Source organism: Hyla sarda, chromosome 2 (genome assembly GCF_029499605.1).
Source record: "Hyla sarda isolate aHylSar1 chromosome 2, aHylSar1.hap1, whole genome shotgun sequence".
Taxonomy (NCBI): Eukaryota; Metazoa; Chordata; class Amphibia; order Anura; family Hylidae; genus Hyla; species Hyla sarda.
In genome coordinates, this window is record NC_079190.1 from 47,996,729 (window position 1) to 48,011,342 (window position 14,614).

General features: G+C 42.5%; 1 protein-coding gene across 6 annotated transcripts in view; it reads right to left on the reverse strand.

Annotated features, from left to right (window-relative positions):
* Positions 1-14,614, reverse strand: part of ZDHHC20 (zinc finger DHHC-type palmitoyltransferase 20) — an 82,339-nt gene that overhangs the window by 5,749 nt on the left and 61,976 nt on the right. For 5 of the 6 annotated variants that reach the window (XM_056561739.1, XM_056561744.1, XM_056561741.1 and 2 more), the window contains exons 5-12: positions 14,377-14,446; positions 9,852-9,884; positions 9,635-9,755; positions 6,437-6,472; positions 3,912-4,044; positions 988-1,114; positions 409-498; positions 201-310 (exon numbers count right to left, since the gene is read on the reverse strand). In XM_056561739.1, the coding sequence (XP_056417714.1) occupies positions 201-310; positions 409-498; positions 988-1,114; positions 3,912-4,044; positions 6,437-6,472; positions 9,635-9,755; positions 9,852-9,884; positions 14,377-14,446 (720 nt within the window). The remainder of the gene's footprint in view (positions 1-200; positions 311-408; positions 499-987; positions 1,115-3,911; positions 4,045-6,436; positions 6,473-9,634; positions 9,756-9,851; positions 9,885-14,376; positions 14,447-14,614) is intronic. The other variant, XM_056561740.1, reaches the window with a different exon arrangement.

The following is a 14,614-nucleotide window of genomic DNA, read 5'->3' on the forward strand; positions in this document are numbered from 1 at the left end:
CGCTGAGACCCAATACTGTAGGGCAGGAGAGCGCTGAGACCCAATACTGTAGGGCAGGAGAGCGCTGAGACCCAATACTGTAGGGCAGGAGAGCGCTGAGACCCAATACTGTAGAGCAGGGCTGGGACATATTTTGACAGATTTACATTACATAAACATTCAGTATGCTCCTTTGTTCCTCCCCAGACTATTAATAGCACCTCTTTGTGCATGATCTTCTCCACTATCGACCCACTGGCTGTCACTTCCGAGCAATCTGTTTTGGGATTCACTGAGCGGTCTGGCTGGAAATGGTTGACTTGGTCCAGCACTAACAGAAAAGAATACATTAGCACAAAATGTTTTACGATTTGCATTTAATACACCTTCAGGCAATAAACACATAATACATTAATGGGATTTACATACATTTTTGAAGAATCACTCTGTATAGCTGCTACATTTTGCTCTGGATCACCAAGCACAAGGCGAGTTGGGAAAGTACATCCGTCACCCATACTGTAAAGCAATAGAAAAAAAAGGTCTTAAAAGGCTAATAGCAAGTTCACTATGTAGGAGCCCATTTATTCATGTGTTGTCTCTGACAGCATAGCACACTCCTAGTAATGCCATGAAGGAGTTTATTATGATTATGGTACAAATTCTTTAAAATGTCGCTGTATTAAAACAAAACAATACAAAAGAAAAAAAAAAACGTTGACATGTTACAGTTGTTCGGGGTCTCAGTGTGCTAAGACCCCCACCAATCAGGAGAAGGAGTGGAGATAAGCACGTACTACTCCTCGGGTCTCCACGATCTCTATCACACTGCTCCATTATAGGTCTGTGGGGTAGCGAGGCAATGTAAAGGGGACTTATTCCAGCTCCTTCTCCTGATTGGTGGGGGTCTGTCAAAATCTCATTTATTTTTTTATTGTTTATCACAGATATGCTTTAAAGTATTTTATTCATTTTGTACTATTTCTCTGGTCACACACATAACTTTACCTTGTAAATATAGGTAAAAGCCAATATTTCTTTTCATCTCCGAAGACTTCACGAAAATTCTTACTGCAGCCCAGGGAAAATCCATCTTTTTCAGGACCAGTTCGAAAAGAGGGAGCACGGAAAGCCTCTAAAAATAGTAATACAGAATACTACACAACAGAGCAATAAATAGGATATTCTTATTTATTTTCTAAACTATTTGAATAAAAAAAAAACCTGACCAGTTACTATAGATTAAAACAACAACCTAAAAAAAAAAAGAGTCCAAAAAATGGCTCCTCAAAATAAATGAAAAAGGGGTCTAAAAAGACAGAAGACCAAATATGTAAACCTACAATACGCTACAAAGAGCGTAAACCTTATGCCCCAATGATGAAATACAAGTAATATAAAAATATATATGTAAATTTTATTAAATACAAAGACATAAATTAAAAATATATGATATAAAATAGGAAAAGAAAATTCATACACAGTCAATATAAATCCATAGATATAAGTTGATAAAAATTCATCTCAATTTACAACATGTAAGAATTGATAATAATAAAAGCAGGATAAAATATATATATATATATATATATATATATATATATATATATATATATAAATATAAAGGGAGAGTTGAGTCCGGTAGTTGGATTAAAAATTATATATATATAATAAATCTATATGTACGTACAGAAGATAGGATTGAGAGTGCAAGAGTAACTAAGAATAAAGTGCAAGTGCTAAAAAACTGTAAACACATCTTACATAGTGAGAAATATCACACAGTGAATAACTAAGCAAAGTGCAACGTGCTAAGATGGCAGTGGTATTAAATAGCATAACATGTGATGTGTTAAGTACAAAAACAAAAGTGCACAATAGAAGTGACAGTTAGATAAAATGGAAAGCAGAGGACATATAGATACCGGACTGGACCCTACGCCTGCTATGAGTTTCCGACGCGTTTCGCCCGCAACCGGGCTTTCTCGAGGAGTTACTATAGATTGTATTACCTATTACCCTCGTGGCCTACAGTTCCATAAAAAATTCAAATATGCCGTATAGTTACAGTACAATCCTCCTGCACGCAATAGCCTGAAACTACAGCTCTATCTGCACTTTGCATAGTGTAGTGTTGGACCAGAGGTGGTGGATCTATTAACAAAAAATTAATTCCCTTTTTTTGTCCTACATGAAATGCAGAACAGTAGTAAAACACTTGACTCATAGATGGTAGACAGCTGGGATCCTCTATAGAGTGAAAGACTCACTAAGGTTACATTCACATTATGTTTATGGCATAAGTTGCCGTATAACTTTTTTTTTTACCTAAACAGGAAACAAAAAACTGACACCGCCGTATGTATTTTAATGCTTAATGCGTTTTGCAATGAATGAAATGTTATAAAAACTGTTTACGGTTTTTATAACATTAAGTAAGATCCCAAAACCAGACAGTCCCGTGTCCAAGTAGTAGACCACGGTTCTGTGCACGGGAAAAAGACCTACAAGTACAAAACCGTACACAACCAGATACATGTGTACGGTTTTGTATGTGATGTCAATTAATACGTTTTTTCATACGGTTGCGTCCAGTTTTCACATTGAAAACCTTAACTCCGTAGGATGTGTTGATTTTCATTAAATAATGTGATCGCTTTCCAAAACTCTTCTGGAAAAAGCAGAGATCTCCTGGGCTCCCAGAAAAAAAAAATCTAAAATCTCCCATGTGTCACTGCTCCCTATCCCCATTCCAGTACTTCCCTTCTCACCCCGGCACTACCACGGGCAACATCCAGACGCTCAGTGGTGTCAGGATGTTGCGGTGACTACATGTGGAAGCAGCATGCATCGCAGACAATTTGCAGCTGATCACCATACGGCGTGGGACATTTTCAAACTGAGGACACTCAGGAAGATATGGTAAGAAACCTTAATTTACCCTATATAATGTCTTGCCATCAGTTATAGGGTAAAATCTGGTGACAGGTTCCCTTTAAAAAAGACCTCAAAATAGTGCAAACAGGGGAGGTCTGTGAACAGTGGGCTATGGTCTGCAGTCTGTGACCAGGGAAGTCTAGTGTCTTCTGGCTTTTTTGGTGGTCTGTATTTTTGGGAGGTCTTTTTAGTGGCCTGTTGTCTCTACTAGATTAGGAGTCTGGGGAAATCTGTGAGAATGTCTGTATTTATGAGCATTTATTTCTTTAGGAAGCCCGCAGTTAAAATGTGTATAAGGGGTCTGGTCTCTATTTAATAAGGGGTGATACTATTTGTGATTCAGATGCATTATGTTGGGTGTGTGCCCTATATAAATAGGCGGGTCATAAAGCTTAACATTTTTTTTCCCACATAGGGATTTACACTTCAGTTTCAGCATCTGTCTTCTCATCTGTATCAATAGCGATAGTGAGCTGCGCGCTGTCACGCACTTTGCCGGCTTGTAACTAGCGATCACAGTGGGTCTCGATCAAAACTTTTGACATGTCTGGGCAACATGTCAAAAGTTCTTTTTTTAATGATAGCAATGCTTGAACCATGGGTGCTATAACCTACACACAGCCTTTGTACTGTGTGCAGATGGTGTGTACAGCATTGTTTTTACCTTATTTCTGCCGGCTTTTATCACCCCAAAAAATGCTTTTGATCACAGCCACACACAGTGGGATAGGAGTGGCGCAAGGTACGCTATGCCCCGCCACCACCATGCCCACCCCCTGTGTCAGCGCTGGGACCGCTGTGTGATTGACACACAGGTCCCAGCGCACGAGCCTCAGCTCATCTAACACGCATGCCGGCGTGTGTTATCCAGGCAAGCGCTTGCTCCTGCCGCCATCTGCCTCCTCAGTGCGCTTGCGCAGTGCTAGAGGCAGAGAGCGCGTTCATGACAGTTGCGCTTTAAAAAAGAAAATCTGTCTATTCATTATCCCCCTTACCTATAGTTGATCTGTTTTTTCCAACAAGCCAGCAGTGATAGCTAAATAAAGACAGTATACTGATGAAGAACATGGCCGACACGAAGAACAGGAAAAGGACGTGGAATTTGGCTCTGGTATCCGGCAGCTCATTCTGCAAAATCAAGAGAAAGTAGTTAAAATGACGCTGTGTGGGCCATTTAATATAATGAATGGGCAAAACATGGGCGTATGGGACGCATGTGTCCTTAAATGATACCCGACCACATAAAATGTCAAAAGGACAGACTTACAAGTATACAGGCACGTCTCGTCTAGTGAAATCCCAGTTATTTGTTTGGTGCTACAGTGCAGATCAGCATAGCCACCCAATATTCTAGGTGGGGGTGAAACAACCCCTATTCATTAGGGAATATTAATGTCAAAGAGGGGCATAGGGGGTCTCCTTCCTGCTCAGGAGGTATCAGACCCATCCCATCCATTTCAATGGCTACTGTGTTACACTGTACGATGTTTCTTTTCTACAGGGAGCCACATCAATTGGTACTTTTCCATACAACCCTAATTGTGTATGGATAATTAGCATATTAGAAACTGGAACAGATAATCAACCGTGCCTGGGTATGTAATACTGTCCCTTTAAGGCTGCATTCACACCACGAAAGGGGCATACAGCAGCCAGATCCGTCGGGGAAATTTTAAAAACCATCTCCTGCTGTATCCCTGCCGGACCCATGCTGTACCCAGGTTACCGGAGTCAGCTATAGACTCAGGTCACCTCATTGAAATGACCAGGGTACGGCACAGGTACGGCAGGGATACGGCAAGAGGCGGTTTTGAAATTCCCCTGCCAGATCCGGGTGCCATATGCCCCAAACGAGGTGTGTATGCAGCCCAACACGTTATATAGCGGTAGCGACACGATGTGCCTATAGATCGGTTACACACTCTTGTGCCAAAGGGGTAAAAAAAAATGGCCATATGTTAAGTTAACTTTGTATTTGTATTACAGCATTATGCATGAAGTCTGCATGGAGATTTATAGAGCATGAATGTATCTTTGTTCATCCATTTGGAGACAGAAGTCTCAGGAGGTAACCAGACGTATAGGCAGAATGTATACACAATGACTACGTGCTATCTACAACGGTGACGATCTATGTATACATATAAGTATATGGCTACATAAGGTACAAACTATACACATATTGGGGGAGATTTATCAAAGCCTGTGCAGAGGTAAAGTTGTCCAGTTGCCCATAGCAACCAATCAGATCGCTTCTTTCATGTTTCACAGGCCTCCCTAAAAATGAAAGAAGCAAGCTGATTGGTTGCTATAGGCAACCGGGCAAGTTTTACTTTGCACAGGTTTTGATAAATCTCCCCCATTGTTCTTCACACTCCACCCCTCCCCAACAATAGGATATGTTTAACAGCAGGATCCCTCATGCAGTGGCTCTCCAGCTGTTGCAAAACTACAACTCCCAGCATGCCCTGACAGCCGGAGACTGTCAGGGCATGCTGGGAGTTGTAGTTTTGCAACAGCTGGAGAGCAAATGTTATATGGGGGAGATTTCTCAAAACCTGTCCAGAGGCAAAGTTGCCCAGTTGCCCATAGCAACAATCAGATCACTTCTTTCATTTTGCAGAGGCCTTGTTAAGAATGTAAGAAGCGATCTGATTGGTTGCTATGGGCAACTGGGCAATGTTGCCTCTGCACAGGTTTTGAGAAATCTCCCCCTATAGCCTTAAAAAGTGTAGCCTAGAGTTATTTACATGGATGATCTTCACTAGTGAGAATAGTATACCATTGTGGGAAACACATGGGTTGTGTGTTAAAGGAGTACTCCACTGCCCCAGCGTATGTCATATTTTGTTCCGAATGCTTGGAGAAGCCGTTGGGCGTCGTGATGTCACAGTCACGCCCCCTCAATGCAAGTCTATGAATGGGGGCGTGGTGGCTGCCATGCCCCTTCCCATAGACTTGCATTGAGGGGGCATGGTGTGACATCACGAGGGGACCATGGGCGTTTTGTCACGACCCCCCGCCGCCCGCACCCAGTGTTTTAAATGATTGCCGGGTGCTGCACAGAGATCATAAGGGTCCCAGTGGCGGGACCGCAGCGATCAGACATCTTACCCCTTATCCTTTGTATAGGGGATAAGATGTCTAGGGGTGGAGTACCCCTTTAAAGATAAATGGTAACTATTAGGCTAAGTTTCCACTTGGTTTTTTTCTGGCAGTTTTTGGATATCTGCCACTGCAGTTTTTGAGCCAAAGCCAGAAGTATATTCAAAAGGAATAGGACATATAAAGGAAGGACTTATACTTCTCCTCCCTTATGGATCCACTTATGACTTTGGCTCAAAAACTGCAGTGGCAGATATCCAAAAACTGCCAGAAAAAAAACAAGTGGAAACATAGCCTTATGGGATCCACCCTGAACAATCCCTACAGATCATGTATATGGGGAATGCTTGCCATGGTAAAGATAGGCTGTTGGGATGGAGCTGACATGAATCGGTGGCTTGGTGTTTTTTTTTACCTCGGGACAGGTTTCTTCGGATTTGCTGCGGCAAAGCTTTACGCAAACAAAGACAGTTCATTAGACATTAGAAGGATGTGATCGGCAGGTGACAGTATGGAGAGTGGATGTGAACACAGGGCGTGATAGATGGCCTCTATGTATGGGCATTTAGGGCTGCTGTATGGAACATTACATAATGCGGTTAGCAATACACAGTCTAATTCTAACCTAAATGCCCAATATCTAGACTTGCACTTGGCTAAACAAGTCGGCTGCCCCATACCTACTGATCCCTTAGGCTAGGTTCACAGTGCATTAATGTCCTACATCCCAGGTGTCCATTGGCATCCCAGAAAAAACAGATGCCGATGTATACTGTAGCGTTAATCCTTGGGCCCCATTCATTTCAATGTAGTTTCCTTCAATTTGGATGCTTTCCGCTGGTATACGCTAAGTGCAGCAAACCATGCTACCAGTTCAGTTAACGCGCATCTGTCACCCAAACTGACCCCTCTATTGTAAGCCCATAAGCCAGTGATTCCCAACCAGGCCCTGGACTTACAAAGTCCTTTTTTTCTTTCTTTTCAGACATTTTGGTGGGATGCTGATGGATATCTGCGAAATGTGGCATACATACAATGGGGACCAGTTATAAGGCTATTTCACCCCACCACCCTCGATTGATAAATCCCTCCCTGTTTGGAGACAGGAAGTGGCATCAGGCAGAGGCCACTAAGGACGGCCATGTTGACTAGAGGTTCAGGCAGTATGAAAGGCTGGCCACACATTAGTTCACTGATCCCCAACCAGTTGCAAAACTACAACCTCCAGTATGCCTGGGCATTCTTCAGCTGTCCGGGCATGCTGAGAGTTATGGTTTTCCAACTACCAGAGGCACATTTTTTTGGAAAACACTGCATTAGATAAATGTCTTCTGTTTTTGGTGGGACCAGCCAACAATCTAATGAGTCCCAACTCTCCCCCAATAGCAAATGTGGGGGAAATTAAGGATTGGGCACATGGATTTCAACATATCCGATCCTACTTGTTAGGGAAGTGCCTTACTCTTTTCTCCCTATAAAGAACACATGCATGATTGGCCAAGTTGAGCGTGCAGGTGTATGAGGGGACTGGAAGATATAGCTCTCAGCGAAACAAGCGTTATTCTGCCATTTACCGAGGAATGGTGGCCATACGCATTGCACGAATGTCATCCAAATGTGCCAATTTTGGTAGAAGTGGCTGACTGTCCACTATGTATAGGGGGCCTACAGACTCTACCCTGATGGCAAATACTGAGGAACAGAAGGATCAGGCATATTGGATTTCAACACGTCCAATCCTTTTACCTCTCTGTCCATTAAAAAAACATGTATGGTTAAAGGGGTACTCCGGTGGAAAACTTTTTTTTTTAAACAACTGGTGTCAGAAAGTTAAACAGATTTGAAAATGACTTCTATTAAAAAATCTTAATCCTTCCTGTACTTTTTAGGGGCTGTATACTACAGAGGAAATGGTTTTCTTTTTGGATTTCTCTTCTGTCACGACCACAGTGCTCTGCTGACCTCTGCTGTCCATTTTAGGAACTGTTCAGAGCAGCATATGTTTGCTATGGGGATTTTCTCCTGCTCTGAACAGTTCCTAAAATGGACAGCAGAGGTTAGCAGAGGGCACTGTAGTCGTGACAGAAGAGAAATCCAAAAAAAAGCATTTCCTCTGTAGTATACAGCCCCTAAAAAGTATTGTAAGGATTAAGATTTTTTTTTTAATAGAAATAATTTACAAATCTGTTTAACTTTCTGGCACCAGTTGATTAAAAAGAAAAAAAGTTTTCCACCGGAGTACCCCTTTAAGTAAGCCAAGTGTGCATGTTAGTGGTGGGGTGAGTTAGGAAGCAAAAATCAATTAATTGAATAAATGGTAAATCTTGCATTTTTAGCAACAAATTAGATTTCTTTATGAATAGGAGCAATAGTAAGGATGAAGCAGGAAACCCTAAATAGCAAAAGACGTCATTATATGTGGGCTAGGGTTACCAGTGACATGTGGAACCATAGTTGTGAATAAACAGCAGGTTACTAAGACAAGAGCAACAATCCCTTTATGGTTGGAATCCCCATAGGGAAACACTGAGGTCACAAAACTCATCCTGTTTCATTGCTATGCAACAAAAAGTCCTCATAGAGCCCTACCCCTTAGGCTATGTTCCACGGCTGAATTTCCGAGCGGAATCCAGGGAAAACTTGCACTCGGAAATCCCCATTTCAGCATCCACAGAAACAAGAAACATGGTCATTGTTTCTGCGGATTCCGCTAGGAAATGCACTGGCGTCTTTAAAGATGGCCCATCTACAAGACGTACTAGCGCAAATTTAAGGAAATGGCGCACATTTTCCGTTGTGTGAACATAGCCTTACTGTGACAACACACAGTACTTTTCCTCTAAACCCTGTATAGTGTATGGCAGCTCTCTCCACTGGCTGGCGGCTGCCAAGTCTGGCTCATCCACTGATTGTAGTCTACAGGTCTGAGTGCTAGCCGGGGAGTGAGGCGCACACTTAACCCAGCCGTAACTTGTGATCAGACATCAGAGTGCCAGTTAGCACTTCATTAGCATATAGGGAAAAACAAAGATATTGGCAGAACAGCCAGGCGGATCCGGGCACAGTAAGCATCAAACGGATCAGCCAGTACCACTGGTTAGTGCGGGGGGAGCAAGCTGACAGTTTTCCTTTAAATGTCCCTTTAGACTCCATTGTCAACTTTGACAGCGGTGATCTAAAGGGTTAATAGCCGGCCACGGCAATCGCTGCATGTCGGCTATTAACGCCAGCCCCCAGCTACAGGAATCAGCTGGGGGCCAGCCGGTATGACGCGAGCTCGAGTCAGGAGCCGTGCCATACAATGGTTGCCGTCTCAGGACAAGCCGGCTCGTCCTTAGACGGCAACCGGATAAAAAGGTGTTTTCCAGGAAAAAAAGAGCTAATTTCTTCCAAAAACAGCTCCACACCTGTCCTCCGGTTGTGTGTGGTATTACAACTTGGCTCCATCTCACTTTAATGGAACAGAGCTGCAATACCGCACACAACCTGAGTACAGGTGTGGTGCTGTTTTTGGAAAAAATTAGCTCTGTTTTTTCTATTCCTGAATAACCCAGTTAGTGAAGAATAACAGCACCTAGATACATATGAAAGTCCTCGCATACGTGATTCTTACCGTCCAAAATCGGATGAAGTATTGCAGAACAGAACCGGCAATGAAGAGGCAGTACAGCAGGGAGTACATCAAAAATAGCAGAAAGAATTTGTAATTGGAGAATCCCACACAGTTATTCACCCTACAGTGAGAACGTTACAGACATTAATGTACTTAAAAAGCACCAAATTAAAAAGCACATCAAAGACTATATGAGCTCCAAACACCCGAGACTTACCAGGGGCAGTGGTGATCCATCTTAAGTACACATCTGAGGGAGACAGAAATGGGAAAAGAGACTATAATAATAACATAACCACAGAAAAGGGGTAAAGCCACATAACAGACTATAGTCACATAAAAGAATAATTAGCAACAAAGTATAAATAAAGTCTAAAAATTCTATTTTCACAGAGAGTTACAATGCCCTTTTGTTAAAAGTCTCCCACAAAATAAGCTGATTAAAGGTTGCCCAACTCCAGGGACTTGCAGGGTTCTGGTGTAATTTGTGGGGGAACCGAGTGTGAGATTCATTGCAGCGCCACCAATGGGAGAAATAAAGAATTACACAGTTCACTTGATCTTAAAGCAGTGTAGTTTGTCTCCAGCCGTTGCAAAACTACTACTCCCAGCATGCCCGGACAGCCTAAGGCTGTCCGGGCATGCTGGGAGTTGTAGTTTTGCAACAGCTGGAGGCACACTGGTTGGGAAACACTGTCTTAGATATTTAAACACGGTTTATCATTTGTTTCATTTACGGCTAATTGACAGGTCCCAACCTACTGACCCCACTTAATGTTCCCTAATAGAAATGGGTTTTCTACACCACTGAAGCCATTTTAAGGCTAGGTTCAGACTACGGAATTCCCGTCTGCAATGCCGCTTTGAAATTTGCTGGCGGAAATTCCGCTTGCTAAAATGTATAGTGTAGTGAATGGGTTTCCGTTCACAAAAATTCACACTTCGGAATTTGTGAACGGAAAATCCGCTTGGAAATTTCCGCCTGAAGAATGGCGTTGCTCTTTCTTCAGGCGGAAATCCGTGCGGAAATCATTGCAGTCTATTGGAGACTGCAGTGTCCGCGTGGTCCTAGCACCGACTGATTCAATCAGCGCTGACCACACTCGGAATCTCCGGGCGGAAATTTTCTGTCCAGAGATTCTGTAGTCTGAACCTAGCCTAAGAGTTATCCTCTATAAACTCATCCTGTATGTAAAAATAGACAGGGTTAATTTTAAATGGGTTCTCCGGCCCTAATACATTTTATCCCCTATCCAAAGGATAGGGCATAAGATGTCTGGTCGCGGGGGTCCCGCTGCTGGGGATTCTGTCATTGCACAGCCACCTTTGTGAGCTCCCCGTGGCTCTGGAGGCTCCAAATATTTAGTGAGACGTCACGGATAGGGGATAAGATTTATTAGGGTCGGAGTGCCTCTTTAAGGAATTTTCTGATTGGTGGGGGTCTGACACCTGGTTGAGCAGTTTGCCAGAGCCATGATGCCCGCATACACAGAGAAACGGTACCAGAAGCAGAGGGCGCCAGACACGGTGTAGAGGGCAAGCTGAGTAACTACAGCTAAGCTCCCATGGCCACTATACAATGTATGGCAGCTCTATTAACTGTGTATGTTCTCCCCTTATAGAAATCATGGCTTATAAAAAAAAAAGACCACTAGGGGTCCCCATACCATCCAGAACACAATCCTGTCTGGCTGCAGCATCATCTTTGTCCTAGCTGAAGTACAGGCTGGGACAAAGAAGGGGATTTATCAAACAATATAGATGGCTTTTTTTCGTCTAAATTTGTCACAGGAAAAGTCGCAGGCTGGTCTCGTGTGACTTTTCTTGTCACATTCATTTAGACTGTTTAATGTTTATGACCACTAAGTGATCGGATTTACATCGCTTTGTGCAGTGGTCACTAATTTAACTGCGAAAAAGTTGCATGGACCAGATATAGAAGAAATCACAGGGAATTTTAACCCTGCCCAATATCACACCATGCAACAATTGTATTAAGGTCCGTGCGACCTTTAATACAATTGTCAAAAGGCCCGTCACTGCTCTGCGAAATTTAACCAGAGCAGTTCAGCAGGCATTCATTAATTTCCGTGCACCATTTGATACATTTGGCGCAAGGACGCCACTTTCCCGGCAACTCTAAAGTGAGCAAAAAGCTAATTTACATTTGTTTAATGTCCCTCAAAGTCCAGGAAGTGAGGGTGGGACTAGCACTCCTCTGTGCTCAGACTGCAGCATGAAAACAGAGAGGAGGGGGTTACAGAGTAGCCTGCCATGGTCAGATGAAGAGACCCAGCACAGCAGACTCAGGGAGGAAGTGAATTCCTGGTAAGGGCATGCTGCGTGCATGCCTGAGCAGTGGATGTAAGAATGAGTGAGCAGCAGAACAGAGGGATTTGTGAGCCAAATACAGAAGCTAGACACTTAACAAAAAGACATGTAAAGCATCTGCATGACCTAGTGAGTAACATATATAAGCATCATTTTATTTCTGTGATATGACAGATACACTTTAAGAGTGGTATGAGTCACTTTAAGGCATCTGATCATTAAAGGGGTTATCCAGGAAAAAGCTTTTTTTTATATATCAACTGGCTCCAGAAAGTTAAACAGATTTGTAAATTACTTCTATTAAAAAATCTTAATCCTTTCAGTACTTATGAGCTTCTGAAGTTAAGGTTGTTCTTTTCTGTCTCAATCCTCTCTGATGACACGTGTCTCGGGAACCGCCCAGTTTAGAAGAGGTTTGCTATGGGAATTTGCTTATAAACTGGGCGGTTCCCGAGACACCTGTCATCAGATAGCACTTAGACAGAAAAGAACAACCTTAACTTCGGAAGCTCATAAGTACTGAAATGATTAAGATTTTTTTTTAATAGAAGTAATTTACAAATCTGTTTAACCTTTCTGGAGCCAGTTGATAGATATATATATATATATATATATATATATATATATATATATATATATATATATAAATAAAAGTTTTTTCCTGGATAACCCCTTTAAGAATGGTGCTCCTGTTTGAATGGAGGGATAAAGTATGTGCACTACCCCTCAAATTAAATGTCTTTGCTGGAAATAGTGGCATACAGCACTTACAGACTACTACATCAGCATAGAGCAGTGGTCTTCAACCTGCGGACCTCCAGATGTTGCAAAACTACAACTCCCAGCATGCCCGGACAGCCGTTGGCTGTCCGGGCATGCTGGGAGTTGTAGTTTTGCAACAGCTGAAGGTCCGCAGGTTGAAGACCACTGGCATAGAGTATGATTGGAGAAATGGGGCACAAGCTTTACCACCTCTTTATTCAAACAGGGGCCCCTTGGACCCCCGTTTCAGAGGCTCAACCCCCACTGTTTAGACACTTATCACCTCTCCTGTGTCATTATGGGAAAACCTATTTAAGACACTGTGGAATTTTCCCCTTACTACTGTTGGGACTCACGTACCATCTCCTACTAATGGATAAATATTTCCTTCACTGCAAACTATAAAGCCTACCCAGCCTGGGGACCCCGGACATAAGAGGCTTAGAGCTTCTACACAGCTCATTGAACTCTGCTTTGGCTGTTATCTTCTAAGTACCCTTTATAAGTGAGTTATTTATACGGCTCTGTATCAGCTTCCATGTTCATTATTAATCATCCATTATGCGTTGATAAATATGAAGATTAGTACTGATCAATATGAACTTCCTATTTATATGCACATGTGGTGCAGAATTAAAGGAATACTGTAGTGTAATTTAACTTCTCCCCTAAGGGCCGCGGCAGTCCACAGAAAGCGCCATCCAGTCCCCAGCAGGAAGCCACGCCCCCTCCATGTATCTCTATGGGGGCACGTTGGCCGCCCCGTCATGCTGGGGATGGACATGCCCTCATCCTGCGGACAGCCGCGGCCCCGTATAGGAGAATCCAGCGGTTGGACCCCCCGCAATCTATAACTTATCTCCTATCCCTCAGATAGGTATTACACTACAGTATTCCTTTAAAGGGGTTATGCAAGAATTTTTTTTTTTATATCAACTGGCTACAGAAAGTTAAAACAGATTTATAAATTATGTCTATTAAAAAAAAAAATCTTAATCCTTTCAGTACTTATGAGCTGCTGAAGTTGAGTTGTTCTTTTCTGTCTAAGTGCTCTCTGATGACACCTGTCTCGGGAACTGTCCAGAGTAGAAGCAAATCCCCCATAGCAAACCTCTTCTACTCTGTGCAGTTCCCGAGACAAGCAGAGATGTCAGCAGAGAGCACTGTTGTCAGACAGAAAATAACAACTCAACTTCAGCAGCTGATAATTATCGGAAGGATTAAGATTTTTTTTATAGGAGTAATTTACAAATCTGTTTAAACTTTCTGGAGCCAGGATATAGATAGAGAGATAGATAGAGAGAGAGATATAGAGAGAGAGAGATATATAGAGATAGAGAAATAGAGATAGAGAGATAGAGAGAGAGAGAGAGATGTATATATATATATATATATATATATATATATATATATATACACACACACACACATATACACACGTTTTCCCTGGAATACCCCTTTAAATACAACCAAGGGCCACATCTAGGAGTTTGCATTTTGTCCCCATATTTGCCTAAGTCTCCTCTTGGTTCTCGGCTTTCCAAAAACAGATTGTAATCTCCAATGGAGGCAGGGCACGAAAGAGAACAATCTCTCTCTACAGCGTGGCAGAATATGTTGGTGCTATATCATCAGTGTGAAGGACTTACACATCGCAGGCTGAACAGTGGTGGCATCGGTCGGGTTTGATCAGCTGGCATCTTTCACAATATCGGATTGCTAGATTTAGTGAGAAATAAAACAAGCAGTAAGCGTGAATGTCCTAGAATAACTTAATAGAACAGATTGCATTCAGTAGACAAGTAAGGCTGATCATATGGGCTACATTTATTACTCTGCACCACTTTAAAAGTACAAGTCAGGGCTCTCCAAACAGTGGACCTCCAG